Source organism: Bidens hawaiensis, unplaced genomic scaffold, assembly GCF_021521415.1.
Source record: "Bidens hawaiensis isolate Kalapana, Puna unplaced genomic scaffold, B.hawaiensis_p1.1 tig00030837_1, whole genome shotgun sequence".
Lineage (NCBI taxonomy): Eukaryota > Viridiplantae > Streptophyta > Magnoliopsida > Asterales > Asteraceae > Bidens > Bidens hawaiensis.
The window spans coordinates 69,373-84,595 of NW_027495168.1; the positions used below are offsets into that span (position 1 = coordinate 69,373).

Here is a 15,223-nt window from a genome sequence, read left to right on the forward strand (position 1 = left end):
GTTATCAGGGTATACCACCCCTGGATGCACCTCCAAGAGTAGAAGGTCATCAGGCGGTCAACATAGGGCTCAATGCCCAGAATCCGGCACACCCACTCGAAGTGCCGAATCTTGGCAATCGCCATCGGGTGCACCTCGGTCAGGTGCACACCGTGCCTCTCCAGGACACTGTACACAAACTTTGTCAATGGGAACCTAAGATTCCCATAAACAAAGAATGCAGCATATACCCCGATCTTGCCTCTGGGGGCATCGTACACCGTCTGATGGGGTTCAGGAAACTCAGGCTCGAGAGACTCGAGCATGAACTTCCTGACGACGTACTGATACAGATCGACAGGCAGAGCACACTGGCACTCGCCAGCAGTACTCTTGTCATCGGCTGTAGCTTCGACATCGTGAGAAGACATCTTGCAGATGAAAGAAAACGATTTCAAGAGAATGCTCGATTGAAAAGGTGAGTATTCGCCGGAAATCGTTAAAGATGAAGAGAGAAGTGAAAGTGTGAATTGCAAAGGACCCTCTCCCCCTTTATATACTAATCGCAATTAATGCGATGAATTTAATGCGGAAGAGAGAGAAATCGAAGGTGCAATGAAACTATGACACGTGGCAAAAAGCAAGCTGGCAACAGCTGTTGAAAGGACGCGTACCATTAATTTCGCGGCCACGCGCCCGAAAAATCGCGCCCACGCGCCTGAAAAAGCGTCTGGAATGACCAGGTACTGTCACGTCACCATAACTTCCTGCACGTCCTGACACAGTCAGAAGAAACCGTCGCACGACGTTTCAGAGGTTTGGACTGTTCTTATCCTTTCACCAACTCTTCGAATTTCAAAATTCAAAAAGATTCAAAAGTAAGCGGGAAAATACCCCTTACCTTGGCAACCAAGTAACCATAAGACGGGTGCGGGTACAGTGTCAAGGCAAACCCTTCACATACTTAGCACCAGCAGGGAATTGACGCCAGGAATACCTTGGAAGTAAAGTAACCATAAGACGAGTGCGGGTACAGTGTCAAGGCAAAACCCTTCACATACTTAGCACTCTGCAGGGAATTCAAACCAAGAAGGATCTTCTGGGCCATGCTTGCGGAAACGGGAATAACATCCCCGCGTGACGGGAACGTCGAGAACTATATTGTTTGAAACTCCAAGATGGAATTGGTGGTTTTAGCATAGTTGATCAGTATGTTGAAAACTACCAAAACCCTATGGAGAATCCACACAAGTGGGACTCAACGCTCCTGACTTGCGAGGAGGTTACAAACCTACCCGCTTCATGCCCAAAGATCAATCAGAAAAGTCGGGAATTTCTGCGTGACACAGGAAAACCGTGGGAAGAATCACCACGGAAAACCTAAAAACTAAACCCTTTTCAAAACCCCTTGCTAAGTCCAAAAGTTCACCTCACTTATTAATAATTCATGAGAAGAACATTGGACTGGGGGGACTTGAAGAGGTAGGTCCCAGCAGAGCCCAGTTGGACCCGCAAGACTCACCTTGAACAGGGACGTCTGCGCAACGACCAACTGCTCCCGCAGGACCCACCATGCTCAGAGAAAACCTTACGCGCAGTACGCCAGCTGTACCCGCAGGGAAAGCCTCCCAATGGTGAAGTACCCCGCCTGTTCCCGCAGTTGCGGATACAAGCCATCAGGGAAGGCTACCCGCACTAACAGCAAGGCTACACGCACAAGGCACTAGCTACTTCAGTAGTCACATGAAGGAATGAGCAAGGCGGGAATACTCCCGCCTAAATGAGCCAGTCCGTATGCTTCTGGAAGATCTTTTGTACTATACCTACTAAGGTATGGGCAGAACAGACGATTTGACCAGAACAGCCCATGAACCAATCACAGGGTGACAGCTCACCGACAACAGTACGAGGAGGAGCACCCTCTAGTACTGTTTGTCACTATTAGCCGCTGCCTACTCACCAACCCTTACGATGGGACGTGCGCAGCCTACAGTTGGTGGAACAGTGCGTAGTCGGCAGTAAAGGAACAGTGTACAGCCGACCTTGTTACTGTCGGCCGTAGCCTATCCACCAACCAGCATGGCTTGTGCGTAGTCCACTGTTGGTGGAACAGGAATACTATTCAGCCGGCTGTACCTTCTAGGAAACCTACCTTCGGCTATAAATACTCCAACACCTTGGAATGGTAAGGACATCATCTGATATCTCATTCTTATCTAGCAATCTCTTAATATACACTTATATTCAGAGCAATCTAGTCTGATTCTCACGCCGGAGGGTGGTCACAAGGAGGAACCCCCCCCCCCCCTTCTCAGTGACGAGCTTACGGTGTCTGTTTTGCAGGTCCCCTGAAGAACAACCTTCTCTGCTGGACCTCATCCCCTCGTGGGAAACATCTATCTAACCCCCAGGTTACCCGTAATCTGCCCGGGGTCGGTTAGTGTTTCTTCATTATGGGTTCTGGGTGATTGTATCGGTTTGATGAGCATTTACTCCTAGGTTATCGACATATTTCACCCATGTATTACACGAGATACTAACCTAGCTAGTTGGTATATATATATATATTAACATAAAGTATGGTATGGAAAAAAATTTTATAAATATTTTTATGCTTATATTTAGCTGTACCGTGATCTTATACCATATATAGAACATAGATATATGCAAATTAATATTGTATTAACATAAAAGACGTTCATATTTCTTTTCTCCTTAAATCTCTTCTCTTTTTTTGGGAACACTTTTCATTCCCACTTCCACTCTCTCTAAAAAGTGTCCAACTACTTACCTAGTTATCTTCTACCATTGTTAGATGTCAACTCTAAACCTAACTCAAGTACCAAACCTATACGAGTCTTAATTTACTTGGTTATTTGATTGTTTTTGAAAAGAATGGAATTCGGTACATGCCCACTTTTAAAGACGCGGATGATATCATAACTGTTTCGTTTATCCGGGTAAAAGTACTAAAAAATAGGACTAAGATAAATAGCTTGACTTCGTTAGACTTTGCTAGCATATCATTAATTTGCGTTTTCATGTTGTTGTTATAAAGAAAGCACAATTTTTAGACCTACCTATCTACATACATCAATTACACATCAAGGCCACCACCAAGGCACCAACTTGTTACCATTTCGACCAACCAATAAAGTTTATTGTCGCAAATCCTTTAACAGGGGTTTTACATTCGTTTGTTCATATACAAATTGCTTTTAATGTAAAGAGTGTAAGAAACATCAGACTAATTAAGCTTAAATTAGAGTACTTATTATTCCACACGTTAAACTTTAGTGTTAATATAATTGTTTTAATGCTTCTAACATACTCCACACGTTAAAATCTATTTTTACCAGATCTAACCCGTATATGTATGTGCATCTATATATACATACACATTGGTTGTTATCCTTATTATCATATATTGGCAATAATTAATTAAAAAGAAAAGGAAAGAAAGCATTTCGAAACCCATTAATAAAAGACCTTAAACTTTTTTATTAAAAAAGTTTATAAAATGTCTTTTAATGCCAAAAACTAATAACTTAAATGATATTATTTAAAAAATAAAGTAAAATAAATACAAAAAGAGAACCTCAAGTGGTGTATAAAAGAACCTTAATAAATGAAGCTGGATGCTTCTCATTGTCTGCATTTGCATTTGTCTCCCTGCTTTGACATTCATCCCCTGTGCTTCCATTCACTCCTCTTCATTCATTAACAAGCACCCAAAATCCCATGCATTATTTTTAAATATCCCATCAACCACATTAAACAGCTCTATATCTATGTATTTTCTTCAGATATGATATGTAATATTCAAGTAGATGTCAATGGTGAACAATTATTCTTTGTTGATAAGGTAAATCTACCATATGTGTGTCAATGATTTTTAATAAACCGCGGCTGCTTTTCTCATATTCTTACTCTTTAATTTTACCATATGTAATATTCATATGTTCTTTTGAGTTGAATTTGATTTTTTTTTTTGAATCTTTCTTTGTCAGTGTGTGCTTGTTTTTAACTATTAAGATTAAAGAGTGTTATGCTGCTCTATTTTTGACTTTTAAGTTTGACCATGTCTAAATTGACCAAAAGTCAGCTTCTTTTGTCTTGGATTAGCTCAGAACAGAGGCAATCTTCTGTATTTTGACTCTTTTTATTGAACAATATTCAATTTCTATAAAATATTTTATTGTTGGAAGAAAAAAATTTAATGTTCTTTTGAGTTTAAATTGGTTTTGATTCTTTTTGATAGTTTAAAGTTGAATGTTTCTTTGTCAGTGTGTGTTTGTTTGTAGCAATAGATATTAATGAGTGTCATACATCTAAAATATTGACTTTTAGGTTTGACCCATGTTGCAAATGATCAAAAGTCAACTTGTTTTATCATTGATTTCCATTTTAGACATTAATTTTACATATGAACTATAAAGATACTTAACTAAAGCCCCTTTTATTTTCAAAACATTCTGGCATATTATTCTAATCGCGTAAGCAAATTGTACGCGAAGATCATCAACAACGCGAAACTCATATTCAGTGATTTCCCAGGAGGATCAGAGGGTTTTGAGCTCATTACAAGATTCTGCTACAACAATGGCACCATTGAAATAACCCCATCCAACATATTCTTGCTTCATAGTGGTGGTTCTTTCATGGAAATCACTACCTTGATCAAGCAAACCGAGTTGTACCTTGAAGGCATTCATTGTTGGACATGGTCGGATATTTTATCAGGTTTAAAACAGTGCAACATGTTATACTCTTTCTTGAACAAATCACCAATGTTTCAAGTTTTCTTGAATACCCTTTTAGGAAACTTAACCATTCCTAGTTATGATAGTTCATGCCCTTCCTCCTCAAATAGCTCTAGTTTTCGGTTTTCTACAAGTGATCATAGCCCAAAAAGTTCAAGATGCAATACGCATATCGAGTATTGGAAGTTTGATGATCTTTCTTTTTTGAACATGAATTTATTTGAAAATGTAGTAAAGTCCATGATCTCTTTACACTTGGACACCTCTAGAATATGCGCATTGATCTTTCATTACCAAAAATCAAAGTTCTTTACATGTTATTCACATGATGAGAAGTGTAAGATGGTGGAAACTAATATCAATCTACTAAGTTTGGTTAATGGTAGTGCATTTTCATGTAGAGCGCTACTTGACGCCTTTGGTATGAGCTTGAGTATGAATTTAAGAACAAATGAAAGGTTAAAGTTGGAGAATTTGTTGGGATCACGGTTAGATGAATTTACGGTTAATGACTTGCTTGTTCGTGGCAAGAAAAAAGAGGTGTTCGATGTGGATTTGATTATTCAGTTGATAAAAAGCTTTTTACTCGAAAAAAGGATTAATGGGTTGTTTGCACACCGGGTGAAGAAAGTTGGGTTCTTAATGGACTTGTTAATGTTAGAGGTGGCTCCTGATCCTTTCTTGAAGCCTTCTAAATTTTTGGCATTAGCCATGGCCTTGCCTGATTTTGCTAGGGAATCCCATGATGGACTATACCATGCAATCGACTTATACATTGAGGTGATGTTTTGTTCTTACTACTAGAAAATTAACTTTCTACGGACTTATCTGTTGGTGAATACAAAGGATCACCAACTAATTTATCAAAAAAAAAAACTACTTTTCATAATATCTGAATCCATCGAAAACTAGTGATGGATGGATCGCATCCCTTAAAGATATATATAGAACGAGAGAGATGTCATTAAATGTCGTCAGTGATCCGTGGGTGAGCTCCATACCCATGTCATTTTTCTAGATGGGTCACTGGCGACTTCCTGTTTCACCTAGGGATAACATACATTAGTTTTGTTGTTGAAAACCTAGTGTTTGGCAAGATAAATTTCATTTACCCATGATCCTCATTTTTCTTTCTTACATTATATTTTATTTTCCATAGGTGCACGCAAGGGGTTTAAGCGAAGAACAAACTACGAAGCTTTGGAGTGTTATTAACCTCAACAAGTGCTCGATGGTCAAGACAAGACTAAACCTTTCCCTAAACGAAAACATGAGACTTTTGCCATTTGATCATAAACAAAACCGTTTCAAGGGTAGCATGAATAATGACTATAGGGTTCTTGGTAAACAAGGATCAAAAGTGACACAAGATACACCAAAGTTCGTACCAAAGAAGTCAAGAATATTAGTCGACCCATGTAATGCTAAATCCTTGCCACGACTATGCCATTAGTAGCGGTTTTGTTTACATAACATCTTTTTCAATGATGTATGTAAATGTTCTACCTTAATTAGTAAAAAAATTTATAGTTTTATTCATTTAAACCGTTTAACATATTTGTATTTTTAAATTAGATGAAATAGTCTTTCATATTTATTTGAAACGATAAAACGTTAGGATCAAATTGACATAACACAAACAAAACAATTGCTAGAGAACTAATTAATAACTAGTTATTAGGCACTCCTCATACTTTTGAACATATTTTCTAACTAAAAACCGTCTAATCAAAACTCCACTTAAGATCTTCCATCATATATAGGACAAACAAAATGTACCACTATAAAAGTTGTATAGTTTACAACGACAATTGTAATCATGATTTTTCAACCAAAAAGTTAATTTGGGATGTTTTAATTGTGTTTAGTGGAGTTGATATAATTTATATAGGTTTCCAATATGTTAACTAAGTTGAAACTTGTTAACAATTGGTTGTTATTAGATATAACATGTTTAGAGGTATAGTATTCAGTATAAATGAAATTTGAGGGATCATATTTGTCATGTATGTGAACAGTTCGCTAAATATATAAGAAAATGATGTTAAAGAGAGTTTGACTACGATCCACACAAATAAAAAAAAATCATACTATAATACCTATAAAAATGATGGTTAAATTAAAATTTTAACATATTTCTTCTTCATTCCTAGAAGTAACTATCTGCAAAAAAAAAAACATAAAAATCAAAAATTTTAGGGCCCAGAAGGTGAAAATTACACGGCTAAATTAGTTATTGCTCTAGAATCAATCAAATTACGCCATGTTTGATGAAATTTATTCTTTTAACTTAAATCAATAAGATAGTGTCACGTGATGTCAACACCATATTTTTTTATATTCATTTACTTTGTCTAGTTACTTATTTTTTATATTTGTAGGGACGTTAATGATAGTGTAACATTAGTGAAGAGGATAACATAAAATTTTGATAGATGAAACGAAAATATAGCCCATAAAAGATATTTAAGCATGCGCACCGTAGTTTAATATTTATGTGTTTTCATGTGGAAATTTTTATGCGTATCGAAGCAACATAACACTAAGCAATCCTTCCATATTCAACATAACATTAAAATTTAATTACTTCCTAAATTATATGCGGTATATAATGTTATATTCATAACAATTACACAAAATCATATTTATTTTGTCTCAGGTTAGTGAAATCCCATCTACTATCTTAAAACATCTTGTAAAAAGGGAGAAACTCAGAAAAGTATAACAAAGTTTTCACCTTTTTATTTGTAGTTGCATCATTTGATGTAATAAATTGGTAAAATAAATAGTAATATAGCACTTTAAAGTTTAAAACACGTTATTGTATTAAAAAAAATATTCATGTAACTTAATAGTGTACTTACCTTTTATATAAGAAAACATTTTAATTTTATTTTCCTTCTATCTACTACTAGAGGTGCACAAATGGGGTTTTCTCTAATACTCGGGTTCGGGTATGGAACCGGTTTCGGGTATGATCAGGTATTGAAAAATCGGGTATTGAGAGAAATCGGGTAGGGTATTGAGGAGAAAAACTCAACCCTATGTACCCGGGTAGGGTATGATCGGGTTCAGGTATTGAAACCGGGTACGACCGGGTATTGATACCCGGTTTTGAATTTGTAATTTTTTATACATTTTTTATATTGTTTAAAATTTAAATTTGCTTTGTAATTTATAAAAATAATTAAACTATATTACAAAAACCATAAATCCACTTAATTACAAATTATTTACTTATTATTATACATTTTACAAAAACTTAAACATAAAAGTTGTGAAGTAAACATAAAATTATACTATAAAAACACATGTATTATTTCGGGTATTAGAAAATTGGTATCGGGTATAACCGGGTATGGGTATAGGGTATGACCGGATCCGGTTATTTACGTGTATAAACCGGGTACGGGTATTGACCTCAAAATGCATACCCTATCCATACCCTACGGGTAGGGTCGGTTCCGGTTTCGGATATAGAATACCCGGGTATAAAAAACCGGTTCCGGATATTTTTTTCGGGTCCGGTTCCGAATACGGGTTTTTTTTGCACCTCTACTATCTACTATTAAATTTCAAACACCTAGAAAAGAAGTTGTAAAATTCAAGGTTTCTTGAAATGTTTTAGGAAGATGATGACAAACAGAAGGACAACGGCGGTCGTGATCTATGTCTTGTTCTAAACTAATAAAATCGAAAAATGTGACCGATAAAGTATTCGATGGATGTTTCTAATGGAATATATGTATCAATTACCGAGCTTTGGATTTGACTTTTATATAGACTTTCCTGCCACCCATGTCATTTGGAAGCTTCTTAATTATAAAAATTTGGGTTTTTACTGTGAGTTTCAATGCAATGTTGGTTGCTACTTAAAATTAATTCAAACTATAATATATCACACACAACAAATTTTTTTAATACACCTCTCTTAAAGTTTTAAATTTATCCTCTAACATCACTTATTAGTGTTATAAATTCTTTTCTTGAGATATAACTAGTTAGTGAGTGACTTAATTGTGTAGAGACTCTAATTTCAACCAAACTCCGGAAACTGTCTATTATTTTGATACTTCCCGGTGAACCCTATCATCGAGGCTCAAGATAATCCCACTCTGTGCTTTCTTAAGGATATCTCGTTTCTCCTTGTTAGATAAACCTTCAGGCATGTTATCCATCCCCGACAGAGCATCAGAGGCGCCCAAGCATGCATTTTGACTCGCCAATGACTGGAGTCATTTGTGCCATTAATTTTTACAACGTCAAATTTAGTGTTCACCATCATTGAGTATGAACCAAATTAAGATAGATATAAGTCCGTTTGAACGATTACAACTCTGATACCAATTGTTGAAACATATAGGTGGAATCAAATGGTTTAACACCAAAGAACACACTCAATTATCAAATTAGAACACTCACGAATTAAAACGAAATCACTAATTGCATTAAGGCTTACTCAACTGAAGGAAATATGAATACAAAGCACTAATCATAAACGGAAATGAAGAACTACATAATGAAATCTAATCTAGCCGTTGTGAACCCTAGATTGCTTATAAATATTAGCTGTGCCTTCTAACAAACAAGTTCCATGTTGTACATGTCTAGCCCTCAAGTTTCCATAAGTAATGAAAACTGTCCAAATATACTCCAAACTTCTAAATAGCAAAAGACACTTACCTCTTGTTGGTTAAACATATTTTGACCAAAACTAGCAAACCAGTTAACTTAATTTGACTTGAACATAACATTTAACAAGTCAAAATTCACAATTTCATCAATTTGTGATTCAAACATTTTATAGTCGTTTTTTAATCATGTTAACATAATAACCACACACTAAGTATAGAAAAGTATATATAGGAATTAAAAGGCCGGGTATGGACCCCACGCCATTTGGTGTGATGGAAAGGTGATTTATTTTTAAAATGGTGGTCAGGGATTCGATCTCCACTAAAGGTGATTTGTAAATACAGAGTAATATATTTGGATGTTAAAAAAAAAAGAAGGCCGGGTATGGAAGTGCTATATGTTATGGTTTTCTTATTGGACCATACTAAATGGGTTGGATTAACAAAATGAGTCCATTGGGTTTGTAATATTCTATTAAAAAGATGGATATGCAATAAGCAATTAGGCCGAAGTTATAGAACAGATTGTATTTGGGTCATTCGGATTGCTTTCACAATTGGGCAAAGTTTCATAGGGCGTGTTAGTCTTTAAAACCCATAGTTGTGATCGACAGCTTGACCCATATTTGGGGACATGTTCCTAGATGGCCTAAACTCTTTTATCTGCTAACTCCGTTTAGTTAAACATATCAGCACATTAAAATTAAATAAGAAATGACAAATTCTAAAGTTAGTTTTATACCGTGCATCACATGTAAGTGTTTAACATGAAACATTACTGTATCTTTTGTCACCATAAGCATTTCTACCCAAATTTAACTAAGAGTAACACTTTCACTCCAAAAAGTTTTCTAGCAAATCTACTAATGAAATAACCACACCGAATAATATTCTAAGAATAGCAACAATTATTTGGATTATAAAATGCCAAAAGGGGCAACAAAAGAATACAAGATATCCTTATACATTTATTTTTATGTATTAACTTATTTTGAAGCAACACCTAATTTATCCAACCAAAAAAAATTACATAACCTGCATACTACAGAATTCCATCACTCATCATTTTGATGAGAGAAATACTTCTTACCAACCTGAAGGATGATCCAAATACATATAATCAGTTAATCAAAACGCCCCAACATACCCATGACCATAGTCCTACACATTGTAAGATGCCATCGGGCGTCCAAAGATGTAACCAGCACATTCTTCCCATGGACTAAGCTGCTTGGTTTCAGGACCATTCATTCTGGGGTTATTGTCAATACTCATTTGTTGCTTTCTAATCCTAGCCAAACAAGGCCAGTTTCCAAATAAACTTTCACAAAAATCCACAACTTCTGGGCTGTATTCACAAGGAGGAATTTGAACTACTTGTCTACCATATCCGTAATCGTTCCCCACTCTAGTTGCATAATTTGAATTGTCATATTCTGGCCAAGGATAATCATATCCATAGTCAGGATAACTATAACTGTATTCTTCCCTTTCCCTTTCTTGAATCTCACTCAAGTCTACCTGGTCCGACACAGGAACCAGAGCATTCACTGGCTCTGGCTCAGGTTTGGGTTCGGGTTTGGGCTTGGGCTCAACCACAGTGATAGGAGTAGGCATAGGCGTAGACTCAGGCTTAGACTCATGCTCAGGCTTAGGCTGAGGAATAGGAGTAGGAACGGGAACGGGAACGGGAACAGGAACAGGAGCAGGCTGGGCCTTGGTCTGAGGCTCTAACTCCGAGTTAGGCGTGGGACCAGACCCAGTTGGTTTGGGCTTCGAGCGTGGATAGCAGGTTTGATTCGAGGGTGGGACCGGCTTTCCATATACGAATTCAATATCATATCCCCCTCCATATGGGGTTGGATCATACTCCTCAAATTCAGGCTCGTTAAATTCTAAATCCACTTTCGGGTAAGATATTGAATATTGCGTGTGATATCTAACATAGCCGGTATCAAACTCAACCGGTTCATAGGCAATTAGCTTAGGTTCCATATAGTTATGCGCAATGTAGTTAATCGTAGGATTAGCCGATGAATACCAATTATTACAATTACCACAATCATAATAATTATCATAATCGTTATCATAATCATAACCATAATCATAATGACCAAGATCTATGGATTTCGGCTCTTGATCAAACACGGAAACATGATATTCATCATAACTAGTATCTACATGATCACCATAAGGTTCATAACTTGAAAAACTTACTAGATCTTGGTGAGCAAGAGGAAAAAAGGTGGTGTGTTCTTGAGGCCACATATACTCATCATCATAATAAGCCATATTTTGATCAATCAAACAATGAAAAGGATGAATTTGGAGACAAGCTTTTGGTGCTGATTGTGTAATAAGGAGAAGGGTGTCTAGCAAAAGAAGAAATTATTATTGTTACTTTTTTTCCAGAGGTTGAATTATAAAATCCAAGTTATTCATTAAGTAGAAACTTGTACATGCAATTATGCAATATGTATATTGTTTTGGGCTTTGAGTTTTTGTGATAAAGGAGACAAAGGATGTGATCGGTGGTGTGATGTTGTTTTGGAATTTAAGTTTCAGTGAACCGCTTGATGCTTATCTGGTGAAAGTGGACATGTGACTTGGTGAGAAGGTAATAAGCTCGTGCATTATTGATAGTAAAAGGAAAATGAGTTAGTTACATATAATGATAACAAAATTTACTTGATTCCTAAGTCTGGTACCCGGATTTAAATAAGGAAAATATTAAAAAAACAATAACTTTTATTTGTAAACCTGAATCTCTATATCACCTCCAACCATATAATTTACGAAAAAAAATTCAGGGTTCTTATCAAATTCATATTCATTTCATATATTTTTTATGAGTGGTGGAAAAAAATATAATAAAAATTAATAAATAAGTATTATTTAGTTGAATAAAGATAGATATGATGAATTATTGTAGAATTATTTTTTTTAAATGAACAAATTTTATTGTAAAATGTGGTTTTTAGTTAAATTATACTGATATAAATAGATATTCCAATGTTAATGCTCTAATATCTACGTTGATTATTTTTCGTTTTATCTATGATTTATTTATCTTTTTTTCAGTTTGCATATATTTAAAGTTTTAACAACATGACATTAAAGCTTACATGCATATTTTATCTTTTAATTTCATATTAAATTACTTTGTGCAGATGAGCATATATAATATAACACTAATAAATCATCACTTTGTAATGCTTGATGAAATACTATGGTTGACATTTTTGTTAATTAACGTGGATTGATAAATTAAATCGTTGATTTGAACACAAAATGCAAAAGTAATCTTTTTAAGAAGTCAAATTGTAATCATTGAAAGCTAAGAATTCATTATGATAGAGCACATGCGTTGTTTATTGTCAAAAGTTCGTTCAAGACTCAAAGTGCATTTTAGAGATCTATTGTTTCACTGTAATTCTATTTTAACTTCCTTTGACCAAATTAATCAATAACTTTTTTTTTTAAAGGCCAATTTTATTAAAACTAAAAGAATGACCACTTACAAGATAAAAGTAGCCCAAAAACAAACAAAAACGAAAACAAAAACAAGAAACAAAATCAAAACATACATCTAATTAAATTGGAAAATTCACGAAGTTGAACCGGCTCCATTTTTCCCACTCTAAGCATGTTCTTTTGCTTCTTTGCTTCACCTATATGAAGGATGCCGATTTAATGTCGTTCACCAACGGTTACAAATCAGATTGTTATTCAACGAATTCACCTTGTAACCACTCTATTAATCCACATCAATTCGTTTATTATTGAAATTAACTAGCCATAAACAAATCCATGCACATCGGCTTTAACTCGAATCAAAACACTCGTTTGGTGTAAAATTGACTATATATTTAATCATTTCATCTCTAGTCTCTGTAACACGAATTGATCTTGGCTCAAGTTTGAAACGAACAGTCGTCTAACTCCGTCAATACGACAATAATCCGGGCAATTGTTTTATACTTATGGTACGTCTTGTGGTCGAGAACAAAAGCCCTTTGTCAATTTTATTTGACAGAGGCTCGAATCCATTCGATATGGGGATTTATCATTTTAGGTTCATATTGATTTTGGGCTTTTCCTATTTGCTTTATAAAAATAATTCAAACCAGACTTTTGTCAAGTTACCAGTATATGTCAGTTGGTTGAGCATCGTTTGTGTCAACATGGGACCTGGTTTCAAACCCCTATGTTCCCTTTGTTTTAAGGTTTACTTTTAGTTTGTTTTTCTAACCCATGTTCGTTGTACTATTACACTAAAACTGAAAACATGTTTCGTTATTTATCGTTATACTCTTAGTATATTTGAAAGATGTTTAGTTTACGGAATCATATTCCGTTAATTTATTAACGATATTATATAACATCCATGACACTTTTGCTTAAAACCAAATCATCGTCAAACATGGTTATCTTTTTTATATAAAAGTATTGATGAACTTATATTATTTTATAACATTGTACTTCACATTTGTTTATTATTGTTATTTATATTTATCGAACCATTATCGTTATTTATATTTATCAAACAGTTATCGTTTATTTAATTGAATCCCCAAATTCGACGCATGAAACCTAAATCCCCAAAGTTGTCTTAATTTCAATTCCGTTAATGATTTATGTTAGTCTTTATATATTTTGTTTAGGGAGACTCGTTTGAGAATCACCTAACCCTTCATTCCAAACTCATTCATCTGTTATCCTTGTTTTCGAGGTGAGTATTCATACCCCTTTTTTTACACTTTTACATTTCGGGGGTAGCATGCATTGCCTAAATATCAAACCCCTCATTTTATCTAAGGTATTGTTTTCAAGTTACATATTACAATTCATTTACATGTTTGTGTATAAATTACATGCTTTATGTTTATGTTACATTATGTGCTTATTTGTGATTATTTGCTCATTTCTCATGTATTGACTTAAGTATATGTCAAACTCAAGTCGTATGGTCACACCTTATTCATATACGTGTGGCTTTGTGCTAATGAATACACATCGATTATATATTCATTTATCCGTTTTAAATAATAGATACACATTTCAATTAGTTGTTTTACATATTCATATATGTTTGTAATTGCGCTCAACATGAGAATTGTAGTTTTCCACTATATATACATTACAAAACTTATGTTTACTCACCAACTACTTGTAGTTGACAATATTTTCATGCATGCTACATGCAGGTACACTTAGGCAATTTTGATTCAAGCAAAGATCACATAGTTTATACTGATAGGATATTTCAAATAACAAGACTCAGTATTGTAGTTGTTCAATTTATTATTTTATAAAAAGTTGATGTCTATGTGTTATGATATGAATAAATATAAATAAATATTTCACTATAATAGTGTTTACGAGCTTATGAGCAATCTTTAACGTACCGTCCTAGCGTATAATCCGCCCGAGGTCGGGGTCTTACACATATGATTCCAACACATTTATGGTTTATTTTAGAAAACTATTCCTAAAAGTAAGATTTATGAAAAAAAAAGGCGTTCTTGCAAATCAAGAAAGCTTTTATACTACTTCATATACACAAGAATGACAACCTCATGAAAATCAGAAAAAAGAAACCAAGAGTTATTGAGATGAATGATCAAAACACTATTAAATTATACTAGAGTTTAGGATAAGAAATTCAGTTGTGTTAAGAATGCATCTCAAGGGGCATACTTCAATACAGGACAACAAAAATGAAGAGGAAGGCAAATGGAAATGGATTCAATCGAAAAAAAAATCCAAATTTTAAAATATACCGAGACAAAATGTCTTCATAATGTGAAAATCGTGGCATTAGGCAGTAAGATGAATCTTTAAAGG

At 34.8% G+C, this 15,223-nt stretch overlaps 2 protein-coding genes across 2 annotated transcripts; one reads left to right on the plus strand and one right to left on the minus strand.

Annotated features, from left to right (window-relative positions):
- Positions 1 to 3,581: 3,581 nt before the first annotated feature.
- Positions 3,582 to 6,195, plus strand: LOC143581240 (BTB/POZ domain-containing protein At3g22104-like). Its single transcript, XM_077064066.1, has 3 exons — positions 3,582 to 3,845; positions 4,450 to 5,522; positions 5,902 to 6,195. The coding sequence occupies exons 1-3, from the start codon at positions 3,788 to 3,790 to the stop codon at positions 6,193 to 6,195; spliced, it is 1,425 nt and encodes a 474-aa protein (XP_076920181.1). The 5' UTR covers positions 3,582 to 3,787.
- A 4,342-nt stretch (positions 6,196 to 10,537) lies between these two features.
- LOC143581235 (uncharacterized) lies at positions 10,538 to 11,668 on the minus strand. Its single transcript, XM_077064061.1, has one exon. It carries the CDS (start codon positions 11,666 to 11,668, stop codon positions 10,538 to 10,540), a length of 1,131 nt encoding a protein of 376 aa, XP_076920176.1.
- Between the last annotated feature and the right edge of the window lie 3,555 nt (positions 11,669 to 15,223).